The sequence below is a fragment of the Mercenaria mercenaria genome, chromosome 5, assembly GCF_021730395.1.
Source record: "Mercenaria mercenaria strain notata chromosome 5, MADL_Memer_1, whole genome shotgun sequence".
NCBI lineage: Eukaryota > Metazoa > Mollusca > Bivalvia > Venerida > Veneridae > Mercenaria > Mercenaria mercenaria.
This window is the reverse complement of record NC_069365.1, coordinates 63,355,295-63,380,118: the sequence shown is the minus strand read 5'-3', so window position 1 is coordinate 63,380,118 and position 24,824 is coordinate 63,355,295. Positions and strand designations below refer to the sequence as shown.

General features: G+C 36.4%; 1 protein-coding gene and 1 long non-coding RNA gene across 3 annotated transcripts in view; one reads left to right on the top strand and one right to left on the bottom strand.

The window, feature by feature from the left end:
- The window catches only part of LOC123558465 (uncharacterized), a 248,507-nt gene extending 225,877 nt beyond the window's left edge, over positions 1-22,630 (bottom strand). Inside the window, exons 1-3 of the mRNA XM_053543761.1 lie at positions 22,481-22,630; positions 20,323-20,414; positions 19,746-19,872 (exon numbers count right to left, since the gene is read on the bottom strand). Coding sequence (XP_053399736.1) covers positions 19,746-19,872; positions 20,323-20,414; positions 22,481-22,484 — 223 coding nt within the window. The 5' untranslated portion in view covers positions 22,485-22,630. The remainder of the gene's footprint in view (positions 1-19,745; positions 19,873-20,322; positions 20,415-22,480) is intronic.
- LOC123550868 (uncharacterized) lies at positions 17,090-18,537 on the top strand. Of its 2 annotated transcripts, XR_006686285.2 has the most exons (3): positions 17,090-17,536; positions 17,830-17,982; positions 18,389-18,537. It is a non-coding gene; the product is annotated as an uncharacterized LOC123550868 (long non-coding RNA). The 2 variants fall into 2 exon arrangements; XR_008371033.1 differs by having other exon boundaries at positions 17,090-17,982.
- Positions 22,631-24,824: the final 2,194 nt, after the last annotated feature.

Below are 24,824 nucleotides of genomic sequence, written 5' to 3'. Positions count from 1 at the left end.
CCTGTCAAATATATGTCACCCATATATCTATATTTTATGACATCAGTATTTAATTGTTCAAAAAAGTCATAATCATGAAGCTCGGAAGACATGTTTTTATTTACCCTAGACTCCTCTGGCAGAATATAGCATGTTGTTTTCAGTACCGAAATTTTCTTTCTTTAATTTAAACCACACAATACCTTTCGTATTAAGACTTACAAGTTCAATTTTTCTAAATGTTTGTCTTTGTAATGGATAATAATGCCACCACTAGAGCGTTTTGCCTTTTTATTAGTTTTAGGCCTAGGGCAAGAAAAATTTACATTGTTAACATCACCTTTCTTATGAAGTGGTATAATTATACCTTCAGTCCAAGAGTCAGGAACAAGAGCTGTCAGTGCAGACAGCGCGCTTGATTGTATAATATAAGCAATGAGTAAAACTTTAACATTACAATAAGCATATTCTAAGTCGAAAAGGGGCCATAATTCAGTCAAAATGCTTGATAGAGTTGCCTCCTCGTTTTTACAGACTGGGGTCATGATGGTAAACAAGTATGCAAAATATGAAAGCAATATCTCAATGGACTTTGAAAATATTTGGGGTGGTATGCAAACTTAAACATTTATTCTAAGTCGAAAAGGGGCCATAATTCAGTCAAAATGCTTGATAGAGTTGCCTCCTCCTTTTTACAGACTGGGGTCATGATGGTAAACAAGTATGCAAAATATGAAAGCAATATCTCAATGGACTTTGAAAATATTTGGGGTGGTTCGCAAACTTAAACATTTATTCTAAGTCGAAAAGGGGCCATAATTCAGTCAAAATGCTTGATAGAGTTGCCTCCTCCTTTTTACAGACTGGGGTCATGATGGTAAACAAGTATGCAAAATATGAAAGCAATATCTCAATGGACTTCGAAAATATTTGGGGTGGTACGCAAACTTTAACATTTGTGTGACGCTCGCGCTAACAATCAAGCCGACACACTGGGGTGAGTAGGATAGCTCCCCTATTCTTCGAATAGTCGAGCTAAAAATAACCACTATCTAAAATACAATTAAATACATCACAAATGTGTGAAGATAAAATATCAATAGATTCAATGAAATATTCATTAATTAAAAAGTCATTCCCAGGAGATTTTCCCCTTTTTAGCTCCACTATTCGGAGAATAGAGGTGCTATTCTACTCGCCCCAGCAACAGTGTCGGCGTGTCCTTTCTTGGTTAAAGTTTTTCGGCAACCTTGGTTTTTCTGTCATCTCTTTGTTACTGTTGCTTATATCTTACTGTAACTTCACATAAACATTGTCCAGCATACAAACAAAATATGTACAGGGGCTGGGCCCATTATACCCAAGGTCAAGGTCACCAAGTTGTTATACTTGGAATTATTTTCATGTTAAATTTTTTCGAAAGCTTCGTTTATAGACATGTCTTTGGAAAGATAATGACTTGAAATTTAAAGTATTTCTTTATAATCATCATCTGCATGTGCTGTTACAATCCCCATAACTCTAAACATTTAAATAAATATTTCTTGCTTGTTCACATTCATTATCAAACTAGTCTTTTTGTTTTCTTTTAGCATGTATCTACTTTAAAGGTACAAACTCGGATCCAGTCCAATTAAAACGCCTAGTAAGTCCAAACAGCAACAACTATGTAGGAGAGTTGATTTAAATTCATCTGGCTTTATCCTTTTTAGAGGAAAAAAACATCCAACAAAAAAGCATTCACTTGTTTGTAGACTGTCAGCCAGCAATTAAAACCATTTTTTCAAACACAATACCAGAGTCCAACATAGCATCAACAATAGAAACAAGACAAATATTACAAACCTAGAGAACAAGAATAACAAGATTCAAATACACTGGATGCCAGGACATAAAAATATAGAGGGAAATGAAATAGCAGACAAGCTAGCAAAGGAGGCAGCAAGTGATTTTTAATGATATGGATAGGAAAGCAAGTGAATGAAAACACTAGGAAAGTAGGATAAGAAAGAATTAGCAAAAGATTTAAGAAATAATTTATAGCAAAAGAGTGTTTTAACACTTATTTATGCACAATGGGCGGTTATACGTCGGGCGTAATAATTTCACGAGGGAGCAGCCGAGTGAAATTATTTGTATGACGTATTACCGCCCGAGTGTATAAATAGTGTTAAAATACAGTATTGGTATAAATTATTTCGATTCTAATATGCCCTTAATCTAATACAGTAGATAAAATATAGTAGCGCTCTTTCTTGGTCGCAACAAAAACATGGACGTCACCGCACATTAACGTGACGTCATTCTAGTGTAAGAGTGTTTTAACAGAGAAAAGCATATTAGAATTAAGGTTAAATGCGAAGCAAAAATGGCAGAGAAGATATGAAAACACTGAAGGAAATGAACGATTTATGTAGATTTTTCCGACAGTACAGCCCAGAAAACCTTATAAATCAGAAAGAAGACTAGAATGTACTATAAATCAGCTTATAACAGGACACTCCCCATCTGAACAGTCACATGTCAAAAATATTACAGGATGTCCAGGAGATATGTCCAAATTGTGACAAAGTAGAAATGACCAGACTCTTCATTTCTGAATGTCCAGCGTTTGCAACACAAAGAAATAAACTAGAAAGAGAGGTTGAAGAGGCTTCTGTAAGGCAATGTACAGGGGAGGAGGGAGTTTGGGGCAGCAATTCAGAAGCTGTTTCAACAATTTATTAAAGACACTAGAAGATTTAAGTAAACTTAAAGCGACCAACTTCACAAAGTGACTATCAAATGTTAAGTTTACTTAGAGAATTAATTCCACAAAGAGAAGAATATATACCCAGAGACTACTGTCAGCTGAAAATTGACATAAAGGAAAACCAACAACAACAATTTTCCTTAGGTATTAACAAAACGCGATAACTGTGGCCTTTATTTACTAATACCGAATCAATCCATAACAATGAAATAGGGAATCAGGGAGACACATTATATGATAAATATCTTATATCGCAAAACACATGTAAGTAGAGGCGTGGTCTAGTGGTTAGCACATATGATTTGTAAGCTTATGGTGCTGGTTCGAATACAGGACAAGGTACTTTTTTATTTTTCCAGCATGTTTTTACATGAAGGAATACAGGTAAAACTAGAAAATGCTTTTGTAAAAAAGCGCATGTCTCCCCCAATGCAAAGTCCTATAGGCAAGAAGTCAATAGGGGTCAGGAGCGAAAGTCAAAGAGACACTGATGGTTGGCTGCAATAGGGATCATCTACTTGGCATGTCCAGTCATCCCGCTAAATTTCAACACACGTGGCCTAGTGGTTCTCAAGTCACTGTTCAGGCTCCTGTGACCTTGACCTTTGATCAAGTGACCTCAAAAAAATAGGGGTCATCTACTCTGCATGTCCAATCATCCTATTAAGTTTCAACATTGTAGGTCAAGTGGTTCTCAAGTTATTTCCAAAAAATGATTTTACATGAACAGGCCACTGTGACCTTGACCTTTAATAGACTGACCCCAAAATCAATAGGGGTCATCTACTATGCATGTTCAATCATCCTATGAAGTTTCAACATTCTGGGTCAAGTGCTTCTCAAGTTATTGATCGGAACTGGTTATCAATGTTCAGGCCCCTGAGACCTTGACCTTTAACGGAGTGACCCCAAAAACAATAAGGGTCATTTACTCTGCATGAACAATCATCCTATGAAGTTTCAACATTCTGGGTCGAGAGGTTCTCAAGTTATTGATTGGAAATGGTTTTCCATGTTCAGGCCCCTGTGGCCTTGACCTTTAACAGAGTGACCCTAAAATCGTTAGGGTACATCTACTCCGCATGACCAATCATCCTACGAAGTTTCATCATTCTGGGTCAAGTGGTTCTCAAGTTACTGACCGGAAATGGTTTTCAATGTTCGGGCCACTGTGGCCTTGACCTTTCACAGAGTGACCCTAAAATCGTTAGGGTACATCTACTCTTTATGATCAATCATCCTATTAAGTTTCATCATTCTGGGTCAAGTGGTTCTCAAGTTACTGACCGGAAATGGTTTTCAAAGCTTCGGGCCCCTGTGACCTTGACCTTTCACAGAGTGACCCCAAAATCGTTAGGGGTCATCTACTCTTTATGATCAATCATCCTATTAAGTTTCAACATTCTTGGTCAAGTGGTTCTCAAGTTACTAACCGGAAATGGTTTTCAATGTTCAGGTCCCTGTGACCTTGACCTTTAATGGAGTGACCCCAAAATCGATAGGGGTCATCTACTTTGCATGTACAATCATCCTATGAAGTTTCAACATTCTGGGTCAGGTGGTTCTCTAGTTATTGATCGGAAATGGTTTTCAATGTTCAGGCCCCTGTGACCTTGACCTTTGACGGAGTGACCCCAAAATCAATAGGGGTCATCTACTCTTCATGACCAATCATCCTATGAAGTTTCAACATTCTGGGTCAAGTGGTTCTCTAGTTATTGATCGGAAATGGTTTTCAATGTTCTGGCCCCTGTGACCTTGACCTTTGACGGAGTGACCCCAAAATCAATAGGGGTCATCTACCCTTCATGATCAATCATCCTATGAAGTTTCAACATTCTGGGTCAAGTGGTTCTCTAGTTATTGATCGGAAATGGTTTTCAATGTTCAGGCCCCTGTGACCTTGACCTTTGACGGAGTGACCCCAAAATCAATATGGGTCATCTACTCTTCATGACCAATCATCCTTTGAAGTTTCAACATTCTGGGTCAAGTGGTTCTCTAGTTATTGATCGGAAATGGTTTTCAATGTTCAGGCCCCTGTGACCTTGACCTTTGACGGAGTGACCCCAAAATCAATAGGGGTCATTTACTCTTCATGACCAATCATCCTATGAAGTTTAAACATTCTGGGTCAAGTGGTTCTCTAGTTATTGATCGGAAATGGTTTTCAATGTTCAGGCCCCTGTGACCTTGACCTTTGACGGAGTGACCCCAAAAACAATAGGGGTCGTCTACTCCAGCAGCCCTACAACCCTATGAAGTTTGAAGGTTCTAGGTCAAATGGTTCTCCAGTTATTGCTCGGAAATGAAGTGTGACGTACGGACGGACGGACGGACGGACAGGGCAAAAACAATATGTCTCCTGGGGGAGACATAACTATTTGTATCATGAATTTTCTCGTGCACTTATAGGGAGTACTTATTGACATTTTTCAGAGGATCTCATATAAGAACAGACATTGAATCTATTAACATTGCAAAATAAATAAAGAAAACTCTTGTACGGAAAATGAATACAAAAGACGATATAAAAAGACATGCGAAAATAGAATAAGTACAAAATATTTTAAAAATAGAACGGCTTGAACCTACACCGTACAAACATAAAAAGAATAGAGGTCCGACACACAATCCACTAGGGTACAAATCTGTTATAGAAAAATGCATAGTATTTAAAGTTAAGAATACATGTACTACAATATACAAATTAACACCACTTATCGGATAATACACCTGCTTTACCTGTTTTTGAATTTTACCAAGTACCGTTAAAATAAAATTATCGCGATCCATTAATAACTCAGTAAATGAACTTCCTCTGTTAATATCATAGATGTTCTACAAAATAGTGGTTTTGCAACCTCCTGTACAATATCAGTAAAACCTGATATAAGATTATCGATAGATAATCTGCTACCAATATCTGTACTTTCAGTTAACATATTTAACAGTGGTAATTTTGTCAGAAGTCTTGACCTAAATTCATTTTTATAATCATTATACCACTTATGTCTAATAAAACTTCCTCTGTGCACATGTACATTCGCTTCATTATTCAATAATTGTATAAGCTTAGTGAAATAGGACAGTGATCACTCCATTCGTTAAAATCGTTCACCCTGAAATTACGTATTTTAGGAAAATTACTATCTTTTGTCAATATGTAATCAATAACAGACGCACCTTGTCTACAGATATAAGTGTATGTACCGTTACAATCATGACTTAAGCGCCCATTAACTAAGCGCATACCTGTTGATTTACATAAGTCAAGTAAATGATGACTAAAAGCGTTACAAGTATAACACTGTGTGTCTTGCGTAAAGTTTCTGTGGGGAAATTTTGCTCAAATTCAGTTTTTCGAGTATTTATTTGGCTCAAGTCTACTTATTTGAGGGAATTAGCAAACTCCAGATTCTGCTTCTTCTTTTATTCAATTTTCAACAACAATAACGTCGATCGGGTTATTATCGGACATGGGGGTATTATCGGACAAGCCAATGAACATCGGTTATTTTAAAAGATATAATCATAAAAATGCATTATTGCATCGGTCACCTGTTTTTAAAAGTTTTTACGCTGCCTGATTTCAAACTAATACAGAAGCAACATCGAGAAAGGGTAACAAAAATGCAAACAAAAATATTCACCTATGCGGAATAAATCCACTTCCTGTTACAATAACATTCCGATATAACATTTGTTGGAATATTTCTTTGAAAACACGTACAATGATGTGCTCAAGTGGTGATTGGCACCAGTGTATACAGTTGGTTTGATAAACAAACAATGCAAGGTACTAATCCCCAATGATAACTTGATTCCCGCCGAAACGCGAGGACGAGTCTAATTCATGATAACTGATGAAATAACAATTCATAATGCTTGCACATTACTTGACAAGCAAATATTAGTATTTCTTTCATTCTGAATATCTACTAACTATATGGCAGTATAGCTCAGTTGGGTAAAATGCAGACACCAATTTGATATGAGGAAATCGTTTTGTGGGTTCAAATCCTCAGGAGGATTTTTTTTTTCAGATTTTTTTTTGTTTTTCCTATTCATTTACATTTTTGCTTCCGTATTTTTGTTTCTTTCTTTGATGGTTTGTATTTGTATATATGTCTTTATGTAACACAATAGTATGTTCATTATTTGCATGGCTTAAGTGCATTCATTTAATCAATATACCGGTAATCTTAGATATTTAATAAACTATTCTGATCCGCCATATCACCTTTAGATACCTTTCGGTCATGTTGTCACAGAGCTCAAGAAGGAATATTAATTGCTATGCAAGAGTGAAATAAAAATGAAATGTCCATGCTGAGTTTCGAACCCACACGGCAAAAGATCTGCCGAACATGGACAGTATGCTTTACCACTGAGCTAATTTGTAATTGGTGCTAAATCTAGAAATATTTAGATTGTAACATGTTTGAAAAATGTTGAATTCCCTATGTTCCATTTTAATCTATTTATAGTCATGTTTGTAAATATCAAGTTATCGTTGGGGCATAGTACAAATGTACTCTGTATGACAGAAACGCTTTGCTCTCCATGGAGGCCCGTCAAGGGGTATTTTCGGACACTTGTTTAAAACAAGAGGGCCATGAAGGCCCTGTATCGCTCACCTGACCTATTGACCTAAAGATCATCAAGATTAACATACTGACCAAGTTTTATTAAGATATGGTCATAAATGTGGCCTCTAAAGTGTTAACTAGCTTTTCCTTTGATTTGACTCAGTGACCTAGTTTTTGACCCCACATGACCCAGATTTGAACTTGACCTAAAAATCACCAGGATTAACATTCTGACTAAGTTTCATAAAGATACAGTCATAAATGTGGCCAGGAGTCAAGAGTGTTAACAAGGTTTTCCTTTGATTTGACTTAGTGACCTAGTTTTTGATCCCACCTGTCCCAGATTTGAACTTGACCTAAAGATCATCAAGATTAACATTCTGACCAAGTTTCATGAAGATATAGTCATAAATGTGTCCTCCACAGTGTAAACAAGCTTTTCCTTTGATTCGACCTGGTGTCCTAGATTTTGACCCCAGACGACCCAATATCAAACTCGTTCAGCATGTGACTTGGAATTGTAGGAGTGTGAGCTTGATCTAGGGCTGAAATGCATGTGTCTTGACAGGTATGGATATACCCGTGCAGAAATATTTTCCTGTTCTCAGGAAATCCCAGGATTATCCTGGGATATCCTGAGATTCTTTTAGCAAGGCTGCATAAAAGTCTTGAAGACAGGACTTTAACACTGAAAGACAGGACTTTTGATAGAAATTGTCCTGTTCTCAGGAAAAAGACAGGACTTTTGATAAAAACTGTCCTGTTCACAGGAAAAAGACAGGACTTTTGATGGAAATTGTCCTGTTCACAGGAAAAAGACAGGACTTTTTCTAAAAGATACAGATTGAAAGATGGTAATTAATTTGAAACATGATCTTGTAACGGTCTAGTAAGTTAATTACATCCTGGTGTTGAAGACCCATGTTTTGGGAGAAACTGCATCATTAAGCACTTGTGCTGTGGTGTTGTAGGAGTAACAGGAATATATTCTATATTTGTGGTATGTTAGCAAATTATTTCTGTTTTAAACTTTTAGAAATAATACTAAATATATACCTTCATTTAATGATTTTACAAAACAATACCAGTAAGTTATTTAGAAAAGTATTTTTCTTTAAAATCAATCAGAGCGTTAAAGAGTGGTAAGAGTGAAATATGTTAGTACTGTTTAGATTACCTGTACATGTTTGATCAAAGGAAGTTTCACTCTTAAAAGTAAACAGACCATAGAATGATAAAGAGCTTTTTGCTCAATATGAAGCTCATAATTTGATGTTTTTAGACTAAATATTACACCTAGTGTTTTTGTCATGTATGCACATAATTTTATTTGGACTGATAAATTGATATTTCTGCTATGACAGGTTGTATGTTTCAATGTACATGATGTATACTTTTTAACTAGAAAATATTTTTAATATTTGGAAATGATAATCCTTAATTATTATTCTTGCTGTAAATACAATTGAAATTTAACATTCATTCAATTTGTTAACTGTACTTCCCGCCAAAGAGAATTTCAAATCATGTTTACAAGGTATTCAATTACATGTTCTGGAAACTTTCCTGAAGACAGGACAATTGTCCTGAGATTTCCTGACAACAGGAATTCCTGGGATTTCCTGAAGACAGGACAATTCTGAAATTTCCTGACATTAGGAATTCCTGGGATTTCCTGAAGACAGGACAATTGTCCTGAGATTTCCTGACAACAGGAGTTCCTGGGATTTCCTGAAGACAGGACAATTCTCCTGAAATTTCCTGACATCAGGAATTCCTGGGATTTCCTAGGGACAGGACAATTGTCCTGGGATATCCTGACATCAAGAATTCTCAAGACATTCCTGGGATTTCCTGAGAACAGGACAATATATACTTTTATTTCCTGACATCAGGAAATCCCAGGACATTCCTGGGATTTTCAGGATAGCAGGACAGCATAGATTTCTTGGTGTTCTGGTGTCCTGTTTTTTTTCCTGTTCACAGGAAAATCCTGGGATTGTCCCATTCCCATTTAACGGTGTGAAAAGTCCCAGGACTATCCCAGGGATTCCTGAGATATTTTCAGGACATTATCCCAGGATAGTCCTGGGACTTCCTGGGATAATCCCAGGATTTCCTGTTCCTTTATCGCACGGGTATGACCCCTACTTTTCTTTTAATTTTATGTCAGTTTTATCATAAGTCTTTACAAGAGATCACAGAGTGATCCTGGCGCCCACCAATGTGCCATTTTTGTGTGTTCCAAATTTCAAGACTTACTGACTAGCTCAAGGTCAAATTTCATTTCCGTACACAACACTGTGCATGTGGTCCAAATTCGAAAGCTGTAGCTTGAGAAATGTGAAAGTAGGTCACTAGCTAAATTTCAAGGACAAAGTTCTTTGTACACAAAACAATGCATGTGCATCAAGTTTGAAGGCCGTAGTTTGAGAAATTTGAAAGTAGGTCACTAGGTCAATCTTAAGGTCAAAGTTTATTTCGGTACACAAAACTATGCAAGTAGTACAAATTTGAAGGCTGTAGCTTTAGAAATGTGAAAGTAGGTCACTAGGTCAAAATAAAATGTTAATTACACTTCAGAACACAAATCTATGCATGTGGTCCAAATTTAAAGCCTGTACCTTCAAAAATGTGAAAGTAGGTCACTAGGTCAAAATCAAGGTCAAAGTTTGTTTCGGTACACAATCCTATGCATGTGGTCTAAATTTGAAGCCTGTAGCTAAAGAAATGTGAAAGTAGGTCACTACGTCAATCTTAAGGTCAAAGTTCATTTCAGTACACAAAACTATGCAAGTGGTCCAAATTTGAAGGCTGTAGCTCGACAAATGTGGAAGTAGGTCACTAGGTCAAAATCAAGGTCAAATTTTATTTCGGAACACAGAACTATGCATGTGGTCCAAATTTGAAGCTTGTACCTTCAAAAATATGAAAGTAGGTCACTAGGTCAATGTAAAGGTCAAAGTTTGTTTCAGTACACAAAACTATGCATGTGGTCCAAATTTGAAGGCTGTAGCTTGAGAAATGTGAAAGTAGTTCACTAGGTCAAAATCAAGGTCAAATTTCATTTCGGAACACGAAACTATGCATGTGGTCCAAATTTGAAGCCTGTACCTTCAAAAATGTGAAAGTAGGTCACTAGGTCAATGTCAAGGTCAAAGTTTTTTTCAGTGCACAAAACTATGAATGTGGTCCAAATTTGAAGGCTGTAGCTACAGAAATGTGAAAGTAGGTCACTAGGTCAAAATCAAGGTCAACTCATGTCAAGGTTCATCTTGTCACTCAAAACTATACATGTGGTCCAAATTTGAATGTTATAGGTTATTGACAAGAAGATTTTAAAAGCTTTTCCCTATATAAGTCTATATGAACCATGTGACCCCCAGGGCGGGGCCATATTTGACTCTTGGGGGATAATTTGAACAAACTTGGTAGAGAACCACTAGATGATGCTGCATTACAAATGCCAAAGCCCTAGGCTTTGTGGTTTGGACAAGAAGATTTTAAAAGTTTTTCCCTATATAAGTCTATGTAAACCATGTGACCCCTGGGGCGGGGCCATATTTGACCCTAGGGGGATAATTTGAACAATCTTAGTAGAAGACCACTAGATGATGTCACATACAAAATATCAAAGCCTTAGGCCCTGTGGTTTTGAATAAGAGGTTTTTCAAAGTTTTTCCCTATATAAGTCTATATAAACCATGTGACCCCCGGGGCGGGGCCATATTAGACCCCAGGGAAAGAATTTGAATCATCTTGGTAGAGGACCACTAGATGATGCTTCATACCAAATATCAAAGCCCTAGGCCCTGTAGTTTTGGACAAGAAGATTTTCAAAGTTTTTCCCTATATAAATCTATGTAAATTATAGAAATAAACAAAGGGCCATAACTCACTAAACAATTGTTGAACCAGTCTGATTTTCAGGGGGACACAACTAGGGTACCAATACATCATTCTGACAAAGTTTGGTCAAAATCCCCCCAGTAGTTTCTGAGGAGATGCGATAACGAGAAATTGTTAACGGATGGACGGACGGACGGACCAGGGACGCAGAGTGATTTGAATAGCCCATCATCATGATGATGGTGGGCTATTCAAATCACTCTGCGTCTTATCATGATGGTGGGCTATTCAAATCACTCTGCGTCCCTGGTAAGGACTTGTTCTCTGAAATGGGTCTAGCTATGTTTGGTAGCTAAAACAGGTCAGTTTTATATAGAATATATAGGGAATACTATTTAGGCGTGTGTGACCTATCTCAAATGTATTCACCATTTCTGCAAACAAGAGGGCCAAGATGGCCCTAGGTCACTCACCTGAGAAACACACCATAACAGTGTAAACATGTTTGACCTAGTGATTTCATGGAAAAAAATATTCTGACAAATTATCATTAAAATTGGAGCAAAAATCTTGAGTATTAACAAGTATTTACTTTGATTTGACCTAGTGACCTAGTTTTTGATCCCAGATGACCAATATTCGAACTTGACCTAGATTTCATCAAGGCTATCATTCTGACCAAATTCCATGAAGATCAATTGAAAAATACAGCCTCTATTGCATACACAAGGTTTTCATCAAGGCAATCATTCTGACCAAATTTTATGAAAATCCAGTATAAAATGCAGCCCCTATTGCATGCACAAGGTTTTGCCTTGATTTGACCTAGTGACCTACTTTCTGATCCCAGGTGACCCATAATCAAACACAACCTAGACTTTAATAAGGCAATCATTCTGACCAAACTTCATGAAGATCAATTGAAAACAAGAGGACCATGATGGTCTTGAATCGCTCACCTATCCCCACATGACCCAGTGTTGAACTGAGTATGACATCGTTATTTCTATTGTTTGACAAAGCGACCTAGTTTTTGAGCATATGTGACCTAGATATCATCAAGATAAAAAATTCTGACCAATTTTCATGAAGATCCACTGAAAAATATGACCTAATGACCTAGTTTTTGAAGGCATGTAACCCACTTTTAAACGTGACCTAGATATCATCAAGGTGAACATTCTCACCAATTTTCATGAAGATCTCATGAAAAATATGGCCTCTAGAGAGGTCACAAGGTTTTTCTATTTTTCAACCTACTGACCTAGTTTTTGACTGCACATGACCCAGTTACGAACTTGACCTAGCTATCATCAAGCTGAACATTCTCAACAATTTTCATGAAGATCCATTGAGAAATATGGCCTCTAGAGACATCACAAGGTTTTTCTATTTTTAGACCTACTGACCTAGTTTTTGACCGCACGTGACCCAGTTTCGAAATTGACCTAGATATCATCAAGATGAACATTCTGATTAATTTTCATGAAGATCTCTTGAAAAATATGGCCTCTAGAGAGGTCACAAGGTTTTTCTATTTTTAGATCTACTGACCTAGTTATTGACCGCATGTGACCAAGTTTCGAACCTGACCTAGATATCATCTAGGTGAACATTCTGACCAATTTTCATAAAGATCCCATGAAAAATATGGCCTCTAGAGAGGTCACAAAGTTTTTCTATTTTCAGACCTACTGACCTAGTTTTTGACTGCACGTGACCCAGTTTCAAATCTGAACCAGATATCATCAAGGTGAACATTCTGACCAATTTTCATGAAGATCCATTGAAAAATATGGCCTCTAGAGAGGTCACAAGGTTTTTCTATTTTTGGATCTACTGACCTAGTTTTTAAACCCCGCGTGACCCAGTTTCAAACTTGACCTAGATATCATCAAGGTGAACATTCTGACCAATTTTCATGAAGATCTCATGAAAAATATGGCCTCTAGAGAGGTCACAAGGTTTTTCTATTTTTAGATCTACTGACCTAGTTTTTGACCCCATGTGACCCAGTTTCAAAACTGACCTAGATATCATCAAGGTGAACATTCTGACCAATTTTCATGAAGATCCATTGAGAAATATGGCCTCTAGAGAGGTCACAAGGTTTTTCTATTTTTAGACCTACATAATTGATGAATGGATTACTGCTATAAATAATAACTCTTATGTTGGAACTATTTTCTTAGACCTGACCAAAGCCTTTGATCTAGTAAATCACTCTCTGTTAATAGACAAATTAAAACTGTACAACTTCAGTGAATCTTCTATAGCATGGTTATCATCATATTTAGAGAACCGTTCCCAAAAAGTTTGTGTAGCTGGTCAGCTATCTTCTGCCCAAGATATTTCTGCTGGTGTACCCCAGGGTTCTGTTCTGGGGCCAGTATTGTTCATACTGTATATCAATGACCTTCCACTACATACAGGTAAATCATCAATTGACATGTTTGCAGATGATACAACAATATCTGCCATGGGTAAATCAATAACGGAAGTATACAAAACACTACAGGCTGACATAAACACTATTGAAAATTGGTGCACTGATAACTCAATGCTTCCTAATACATCTAAAACAAAAGCTATGTACATCACTGCCTCATATAACAACAATAAAATAACAAATCACACAACCTGTAATACTATTCAAATGCAGGGTCAAGCACTTTCATACTCATCCACTGAGAAACTCTTAGGAGTGCATGTTGATAAACATCTAAACTGGAAGTATCAGGTTGAACAAACCATGAAAAAATGCAATACATATTTATATCTTCTGTTACGAATAAAATCTTTCCTAAACTTACACTCCCGAAAGCTATTTTTCAATGCCTATATTTTGCCACATCTTGACTATTGCTGCACTATATGGGGAAACTGCAGTGACGAGCTTCTAGAAACTGTTTTGAAATTCCAAAAACGTGCTGCAAGAATTATTCTTGACAAAAAATTTGATGCCCCATCTGCTGAATTATTTACAAAATTGAAATGGATGACTTTTTCTGACCGAATTAAATACAAAAAAGCAATCCTAGTATATAAATCGATTCATGACCAATGTCCTAATTATCTTACTTCAAAATTTACTCAAAAGCAAACATCTGATCGTGAACTTAGATCTAGAGAAAATGATGAACTAGTAGTACCTATGCCAAAAAAGGAATTTTTTTGCAAATCTTTGCACTATTCTGGAACAGTTATCTGAAATAACATACCTAAATATATACCGAGGGCTGAGCGCGAAACTATTGTATCTTGTTCTTTATTTATATACAGTTACAATAGTTTCGCGCTCAGCCCACGATACGTACTTCAGACACCCTGGAGAAATTTAAAAGATCGTACCTTCAGTGGCAATACTCTGACAGTACAATAAGTCATAATTGCAATTAAATGTCAGGAAATACTGTCTCTACCATCTCTCTCCATTTTCATTGTAAATAGTTACTTCAGTTGTTAAATTAGTGTCCTGTATTGTATATAATCTTTCATTCTCATATTATTTTTCTGATAACATTAACTTTGTGTGTTTTATTTTGTCATATTTTTATCCATGTTTGTATATAGCCATGTATATGTGGACCTTATTGTAAATTGGCTTAGCCAAATATGTTATCCACTATAAATAAAGTCGTTATTATTATTATTATTATTTTTATTACTGACCTAGTTTTTGACCCCACGTGACCCAGTTTCAAACTCGACCTAGATATCATCAAGGTGAACATTGAGACTGACCAATTTTCATGAAGATCTCATGAAAAATATGGCCTCTAGAGAGGTCACAAGGTTTTCCTATTTTTAGATCTACTGACCTAGTTTTTGATCCCACGTGACCCAGTTTCGAACTTGACCTAGATATCATCAAGATGAACATTCTGACCAATTTTCATGAAGATCCATTGAGAAATATGGCCTCTAGAGAGGTCACAAGGTTTTTCTATTTTTAGACCTAATGACCTAGTTTTTGACCCCACGTGACCTAGAGTGGTCACAAGCAAAAGTTTACGCACGCACGCACGCACGACGGACGCCACGCAATCACAAAAGCTCACCTTGTCACTTTGTGACAGGTGAGCTAAAAAATACAGCCTCTATCACATACACAAGGTTTTTCTTTGATTTGACCTAGTGACCTACTTTTTGATCCAAGATGACCCATATTCAAACCGGATCTAGATTTCATCAAGGCAATCATTCGGACTTAATTTCATGAAGATCAACTGAAAAATATACCCTCAATCGCATACACAAAGTTTTTCTTTGATTTGACCTAATGACCTACTTTTTGATCCCAGATGACCCATATTCAAACTTGACCTAGATTTCATCAAGGCAACCATTCTGGCTTAATTTCATGAAGATCAATTGAAAAATACAGCCTCTATCGCATACACAAGGTTTTTCTTTGATTTGATCTAGTGACCTGATTTTTGATTCCAGATGACCCATATTCGAACTTGACCTAGATTTTATCTAGGCAATCATTCTGACCAAAATTCATGAAGATTAATTAAAAAATACAGCCTCTATCGCATATGCAAGGTTTTTCTTTGATTTGACCTAGTGACCTAGTTTTTGACCCCAGATGACCCATTTTCGAACCTGGCCTAGATTTCATCAAGATAATCATTCTGACCTAAATTCATGAAGACTTATTCAAAAATACAGTCTCTATCGCATACACAAGGTTTTTCTTTGATTTGACCTAGTGACCTAGTTTTTGACCCCAGATGACAGTTTTCAAACTCAGCCCAGATTTCATCAAGGTAATCATTCTGACCAAATTTCAAGAAGATCAGTTGAAAAATACAGCCTCTATCGCATACTCAAGCTAAATGTTGACAGACAGATAGACGACGGACGCCTGACATCGAGCGATCAGAAAAACTCACCTGAGCATTGCTCAGGTGAGCTAAAAAGGTGGTGTTGAAACATTGGTCTGTCCCAGACAAATGAAGTGCTCAGGACCATACTGGCGGTGCTTTTGTTTTCAGGAAGTCCTTGCAAGAAGCACCGATAATATCCTGAAAAACTTCTCTTGTCAGTTTAATATCTTAAGGGCTATTTAGAAACTTAAATGAATTGTAGCCTGAAGATGATTTGCAAATCATTTAGACTTTTTTTAAATAAAATGCTCCGTGCCTTCTTGCAAATATCTTATGTTTGCTGTTAAAATTGTTGCAGTAAGTTTCATTATCCTTGGATTTACTTAATAACTTTATAACCGTTTCTACATACCCGGCTGTAGAATGTCCATGGCCAGATATTTTTATCCATGGTTAAAACATGGATATCCATGGCCAGAGCATGGATATCCAGGTGAATTAGGAGTTTTTCCATGGAAAAGTTTAATCCATGGACAGTTGTCCAGGGATGAAGGCAGGGATATCATGGACAACGTCCATGGAAAGTGAATAGCAGCATGGACATGGTCCATGGTCAGCTTTTCTGCTCACACTTAGAAATTCTCTGATGAATAAGACAGAAAAAGTTCTAAGTCGAAAAAATGGGATTTTTTTTTTTAAATTATTAATTCATTACTGTCCTTAGTTTTATGGTCATATAGGTATTCAAATTAATTGAAATGAAACAGGGAATGTAACTAAATAAAATGTTTTCATTTTGCATATTAAAAAAAATGTAAATTAGAATTACATCATTTTATTAATTCATCTCGACAGTTGATGTAACGAGATATCATACATCATTGAAAATATATCCCACTATATAAGCTATTTATTTCTTTCAGTTTGTTATTGAACATCTCAAACAATGGCACCGAAAAAAATACAGTAGTTCATAAGGATTAAATGTCATATAGTCAAAGAAATTGTTATGAAATTATGCTCATATATGTAAACTCATCATATTATAAACTGAATTAGTCTATATGCCTTTGATAATCCAGGCAGTGATTAATTATCTAGCTTTTTACAGCCAGTTAATACACTGCTGTTCAATGTGTACTGTTGTATAAATGAACACACAGAGATAGCTAATAACATCTGGAGATTCTGACCAAGATAAAGACCAATGGAAATGCAGGCTTCTGAAGCCGTTTTACACATGTAGCCCCAAGAAATAATCCCAATACTTTTTTTTATTTTTTTTCTATGATCTTTGCAAATTCTGTGAGCAATTAAATGGAAAAATTCTCACGAACTGTATATATATATTTTAAGAACATTCCAGATATTCCCTTCAGTAACTATACTGTGCCAAGGAATATTGCTCATGAATACAAAAATTTGAATGTAAACAGGAAGTGCTTTGTTCTAGATGTTGGAGGCAAAATGGAATGGAGCTAAATAATTTTGTACCTTGAAATTCAAAAATGCTTTTTGAGAGATATCAGGTAAGAACATTAAACTTTCTAAACTATAATATAATTTAAATCTATATATCATAGAACTAAAATAAATAGACTGAAGCAGGAACTTTATTCATCTCAGTGGCTTAAACTTTCACCTGGTTACAGGTATTTTTTAAGGTATATGTGAATGATACATAATTATGCTTCTGTAGCAACAGTTTATTTAATGCATATAGTTCTTGCAGTTTTCTATTATTCATTTCTTGTAATTAATCCTACAATCACTTTGGCTTACAACGAAGTCTAAACATTAATGTTATAATTTTACTTTGCAGATACAAGAGTGTACATATTTAGTTATTAGAAGCATTGTCTTCAACATGTATGAATGAAATGATGTAATCAGATATTTGATGGCTTTAGTGACTATGCAGCATGCTACAGGATGAAATGAGATCACAGACAGAGACCCCATCAAACACTAAACTGTAAGTAAATATTTGCAAACACTTATACTAGTATATTTATTTCTATAAAAGGTTGATGATGTATTAATTTATCTTGTTGGGGATAAGGTTTCACTGACAGGCTGAAAATTCCGTCAACATTTTATGACATTAATTTTTTGTCAGTACGAAATTCTAAAATTTCTTTTTAAGCTTGTCTGTCATCATTATTAATAAGCATTTACTGAGATGAGGGATAGTACCCACAGATTGTGCTCTTATTTTCATTTCAGTGTCCAATTATAAAGTAATTGGTTTTGATACAACATTTAAATGGCAACTGCAAATTAATTCTGGATTTAGAGTTTTCATTTCACATAGGTAATATTGTATTGTCTAAACATTTTAATTGCAATTATTAATATAAAATGTGTTATATCAATTTCAGAAATGGCTGGAATGAGGTTCCTGGCCCTGGTGATGGTTTTAGCAAAGCTAATTAAGAGACATTCTGGTGCCACCTATATTGAGCCAACATAACTCCAAAAATAATTTTGTTGTATTCATAACTTTCTATTAAATAATTTTTATATTTAATATATCTTGTAGTTTAATTTTTTAGTTAAAGCTAAGTGAATATTTATCATTCTTAACCAGACATCCACTTGTCTGATATGTAGATTTGAACAAATGCCCTGTTACGGTAGGAAGTTCAAGCCACAATTGCCAGGCTAGGCTAAGAAGTGCTGCATGATGACAGGTCCTTGGATGGCATGGACCCAGTCCACGGATGGCATGGACACCATCCATGGATGGCTTAGACACTGGACAATGTCCATGGATGGCATGGCCACTGTCCATGGATATGCCCTGGACACTGGCCATGGATGCCATGGACATTGTCCATGGCCACTGTCCCTGGACAGGCACAGATTTTTATCCAGGGATACACAGTTTTTGTCCATGGATATGTGTTCCAATACTCCATGGACAACAGACCATGCTGAAATCCATGGAATCCATGGACATACTACAGCCGGTTACTGTCCACATTTAGTAATCATGTTCAGTGCTGGTTGATCTTCATGTTTAATTCCATATCTAGAATTGAGACGGCAGAATAATCTACTGACGCCTTTATAAAATGAATTTCTCCTGTATGTCATCCAACACAGGACTTTCAGTTGCGGCCGTAATAGGGTCGGGACCGAAGATATCACCTGTGGTCTAGCTGGTTTAGCGAATTTGTTTCTCTTCCCTGGTCTGGCTAATGCAAAGATGGCGGACGGAATTGGGAATGTGAATTTTGTACTTTCAAAATTTAAATGCATGTCTTTGACCTCTAAACAGTCTAAACATTTCTCTAAACACTTAACACCATCAAGCAACTTGAAACTTTTATAATAATGACCTTAATTCAGCGGGGCAAGTGGTGTGAAAAAAATTTTACACTCCAGTTTCTTACCAGCATAGAATATTTGTCTTTTAAAGAGGGAGGCGTTCATCTTTATTTCATGAAATTCCATCGAGAATTAACGAAGTAACTACCAAAAATCTTTAACCTGAAGCGAGCAGTTTTGTTTACAAATCAGGCCCCGTACTTTGAATTACCTTCTGGTCACGTGGGTTCCCTACAGTGTAGACATAAATTACTTTATCTCTTCTTCAAAAACAAAATGATCTTTTGAAACAATTAAAATAACCTCCTGTTGTTGTAAAGTACTAAAAAAATATAAAATCAACCTGTATAATAAATTGCATGATGCTTGATTTTTGATAGAACATCAAAGTGATATCAAACAAACCTATCGTGTTCATTTTTAGCTCATGATATTCTATACCCGTGGGAGGCATACCGTCTTCTTGCAAAGGACAGAGAACGCTAAAGTACACCATCACGTGAAAATTTTGAGTAATGTCCCTTGGGAATCGCTGAAAACAATATTTACACATTATGTATAAATAAACATTTCAAATATTAGTGCGTTGAGTTTCAGAGTGTGTAAGCAATGTAAAATGACATATTTTATGGTGCTTGAGCATGCAATTCACTAAAACCTTTGGCATAACAACTAAATTAAACATTGTTTTACGTGAAAATAAGAGATCTATTACATAATTAATTCAACTATGCTAATTTCGAGGGGCCTCCATGCTCAAGTGGTTATATGGTTAAACTTTGAATCACTTACCCCTCATTGATGCAAGTTTGAGCGATCCCAAGGTATTGAATTCTTTATGTGAGAAAAGCCATCCAAATGGGTTACTGAAGATGGGTGGTTCTACCCAGGTGAAATAATGCATGGAAGGGTACATGGGGTCTTCCTCCACCAACAAAAGCTGGGCGAAAAAAACAAAACTATGCTAGGTGTTCGTATTTACCAGACAAAACTGCGGTTCGCCGTTTGCGTCTCCAACTACCAGAAATGTATAGAATAGTTCCTGCCAACCAGCCCAGCAGTAGAATTTTGACACTATAATAGAAAGAACAAATAACTCATGAACAAAATTTAATATATTGAATTTTCAGGACTTTTGAAATGTCGAGGCAAGAGCAGTTAATAAGGATACGTTCATGCGGACACCATTGGTGGGTTGCTTTTTTTCAATTTTTTGATACGTTAACACTTAGCCTTACGTTTTGAGAAGAAAAAAATCAAACAACACCAAATCATAGAAAGAAAGAGTTGTTTCACATGAAAACTGAACCCTTTTCTGTTTTGAACATTGCATTGAAACATAACTTTTTTGGACTTCAAAAATTATGCATCATAAAAATCTGAAATAGGGAAGTAATTTTAACAAAACTGAAGGCAACAAAGTGATTTCTATCTTAATATGCATCATATGTTATGCTTAATAAATGGACCAAGTTTGAAAGAAATATCTTCATTATTTTTCAAGAAATATCAGTTTTTATGTGCGCCAATACCTTTATTCTATATATTTAGGGTTAATACTTTGTTTATAGTGCAGATGTTTGAACAATTTTTTTACAACTAACATTTTTCTATAATGTTGTAAGTCAAAGGAAAGTAAAATGTATACATGCATGTACAAGTGCAATAATTTAGAACATAGAAAGCCATTGAACCCTTTTTTGTTTTAAACTTAACATTAGAACATATTTTTTTTGGACTTCAAAAATTATGCGCCGTAAAAATCTGAAAAGGGGAAATAATTCTAACAAAACTGAAGGCAACCAAGTTATTTTTATTTTAATTTGTATCATATGTAATGCTTAATAGCAGAGCTACTGGCGCCGCAAAGCGGCGCCGACAGCGTCGCATTACAGTTAAACGTATGAAAAATAAAATGAATAGAGAGATCTAACTGTGTATACTATCGAGTTGAAAATTCGTGGTACTTTTTGGAATCGGTGTTGTTCGGATTTTTTCAAGTACACTATGCACATAGTAATTAATCAGTAAAGACGTCAGTAGACGCTTACTGTTTACGGTTGACAAAAGCGTCTCGCTTACTGCTTTGAATATTGAATAAAAATGCAAATGAGTCTTTGATAATAAGAAATTAATGCTAAATACATTTTCTACGAAGAAAAAAAGAAATAAAACACAATATTTTCAGTTTGAAACGACTTTTGTCACGCTGCCATTACTGAACTTTATTATATATATTTATGTTTGTCTCATGACGTCATAACTCCACAATGGTGTAGTGGTTAGCGAGTTCGCGTTGTAATCCAGAGGTCATGAGTTCGAACCTCACCTGGACCAGATTTTTTTTTAAATTTTTTATTTTTTTTTTCATTTTTTTTGTATTATTATGAGTTTTGAAAATATTGTATAACTAAAGTCTATTGTAATTAAATTTGGAATTGGAACATTAACTTTTTACATTAAGTCCTCATTGCCCAACATTAACACGCAAAGACACAGAATTCCTTTGGCTATTGGCCTAATGAGATTCCGTTATGTTTGAAATTTTCAAAGTTCAAGCTTTTCAATTTGAAGCAGTTATCATTTTGTGACTGGTTTCCAGTATGATAATAAGTTATGTAAAATTGTTGATGCAGTGCGTTTTAATAAGAATAACAGAAATTATTCAAATACATTTTTTTTTCTTTATCTTGGTGCAGATGTTAATCTATACCAACCTTTCTTTTGATTATATACAGACTATTTGTAGAGATTTCACATGTCGAGAATTAATCTTGATGCAGTCTAAAACATTCATTCAGAAATCATGAATTATCATTAATAATTTTAATAGATCTAAAGAACATAAACTTCCTAAACTTCCTAAACGAATCCATAATTCCAGATAATTCCAGCACCACTTCTTTAATTTTTAACGGGCACTGGTGATTTTTCATGGGAGCTCTGCCTTTTAGGTAGCACCTACTTTCATATTAAATGGACCAAGTCTGAAAGAAGTATCTTCTTTATTTTTCAAGAAATATCACTTTATATGTCGAAAGCCCGATCGGGCAATGTTACCAGCCTGATAAACATTGAATTCCGGAAAAGGGCTGCCTGAAGCGGTCCCACTTCCGGGCTAAAACGCCTTTAAAACTCACCCATTTTCAAAGAACTGTTACATATGTTCGTTTTGATGCATTTGCAATAGCGTACGAGTGTTGAAATTTCACACAACTAGGTGGAACACAGTTTTCAGCAATTGTTTATTTTTATTTCTTTACAAATGGCATTCATTTTCAAAGGGAGACAACTTTTTCAGAATATTTTAAGTATCCGTCGTACTGGACAGTAATGGTCAGGTAATACATTGGTAAAGATGTTGTTCGTTTATCAAATATTTCTGTGTTTTGATGATATATACTCCCTAAACTTTAATTTTTCAATTGGGTCATGGAAATTTGTGGAGAGGGAGAAAAAAATCAACCAGTTGGTGTTTTCTCCCTTGTTTATGCACAAAAACTAGTGGGAAAAAAAACCAGGTGGGGAAAAAAAGGAAAAAAAAGGACAGACTGACTAGTTGGTCCTTTCCCCCTAGTATGCATACATCTACATACCAGAAAAATAATACATGCTGAAGGGGAAAGAAACTGACCAGTTGGTTCTTTTTCCCTTAGTGTGCATGTATCTCTATGTCTGAATAAAACATGGTGAAGGAGGAAGAAACTGACTAGTTGGTTCTTCCCCCCCATAGTGTGCATGTATCTGCATGTCTGAATAATACACAGTGCAGATGGAAGAAACTGACTAGCTGGTTGTTTCCCCCCTGGTATGTGTATATCTGCCTGTCTGAGTAGTACACAGTGAAAGGGACTGGCTGGTTCTTTCCCTCCCTCCCCCCACCCAAGAATCTGACTGGTTGGTGCTTACCCACCCCTTAGTATGTATGTATCTACATGTGTGAATAATAGGTGGTGAAGGGGGAAGAAACTGACTGGTTTGTTCTTTCCCCCCAGTATGTATGTGTCTGTATGTGTGAATAATAGGCGGTGAAGGGGGAAGAAACTGACTGGTTGGTTCTTTCCCCCTAGTATGTATGTGTCTGTATGTGTGAATAAGATGATGAAGGGGAAAGAAACTGAATGGTTGGTTCTTTCTCCCCTAGAATGTATGTGTCCACATGTGTGAATAATAGGCAATGAAGGGGGAAGAAACTGACTGGTTGGTTCTTTCCACCCTAGTAGGTAAGTGTTTGTATGTGTGCATAATAGGCGGTGAAAGGGGAAGAAACTGACTGGTTTATTCTTTCCCCCTCCAAGTATGTATGTGTCTACATGTGTGAATAATAGGCGGTTAACTGCATGGTTCTTTCCCCACTAGTATGCATGTGTCTGTATGTGTGAATAAGATGATGAAGGGGGAAGAAACTGACTGGTTGCTTTTTCCCCCCTAGAATGTATGTGTCTACATGTGTGAATAATAGGCGGTGAAGGGGGAAGAAAATGACTGGTTTATTTTTTTCCCCCAAGTATGTATGTGTCTATATGTGTGAATAATGTACAGTAAAGGAGGAGGAAACTGACTGGTTAGTTCTTCCCCCCCTAGTATGTATGTGTCTGTATGTATGAATAATAGATGGTGAAAGGGGAAGAAAATGACTGGTTGGTTCTTTCCTCCGTAGAATGTATGTGTCTACATGTGTGAATAATAGGCGGAGAAGGGGGAAAAAACTGACTGGTTTATTCTCCCCCCCCCCCCCCCCCCCCCTAGTATGTATGTGTCCACATGTGTGAATAATAGGCGGTGAAGGGGGAAGAAACTGTCTGGTTGTTTTTTTCCCCCTAGAATGTATGTGTCTACATGTGTGAATAACAGGTGGTGAAGGGGGAAGAAACTGACTGGTTTATTCTTTCCCTCAAGTATGTATGTGTCTACATGTGTGAATAATGTACAGTAAAGTGGGCGGAAACTGACTGGTTGGTTCTTTCCCCCTAGTATGTATGTGTCTGTATGTGTGAATAATAGATGATGAAGGGGGAAGAAACTGACTGGTTGGTTCTTTCCCCCTTAGAATGTATCTGTCTACATGTGTGAATAATAGGCGGTGAAGGGGGGAAAATCTGACTGGTTTATTCTTTCCCCCCCCCCCCCCCCCAAGTATGTATGTGTCTACATGTGTGAGTAATACGCGGTTAAGGGGGAAGAAACTGACTGGTTGCCCAGCTGAGAAAATTCCAGAGGTTTCCATGGAATGTCTGTGAATTTCCATGGAACTCTGGACTCTGGAGTATTTGGACAAACTTTCTGGAGCTGGATATGGAATACTGCGGAAAACTGTCCAGGGATTTCCGGAGTGATTCCACGGACGTCCGTGAACAATTTTCCAGAGTTATTCCACAGACATTTTTTTGCAGTACATGTATAGTGAGCAATAACTTGAGAACACCTGGGCCTAGGATCACGAAACTTAATAGGGAGGTTGATCATGACCAGCAGATGACCCCT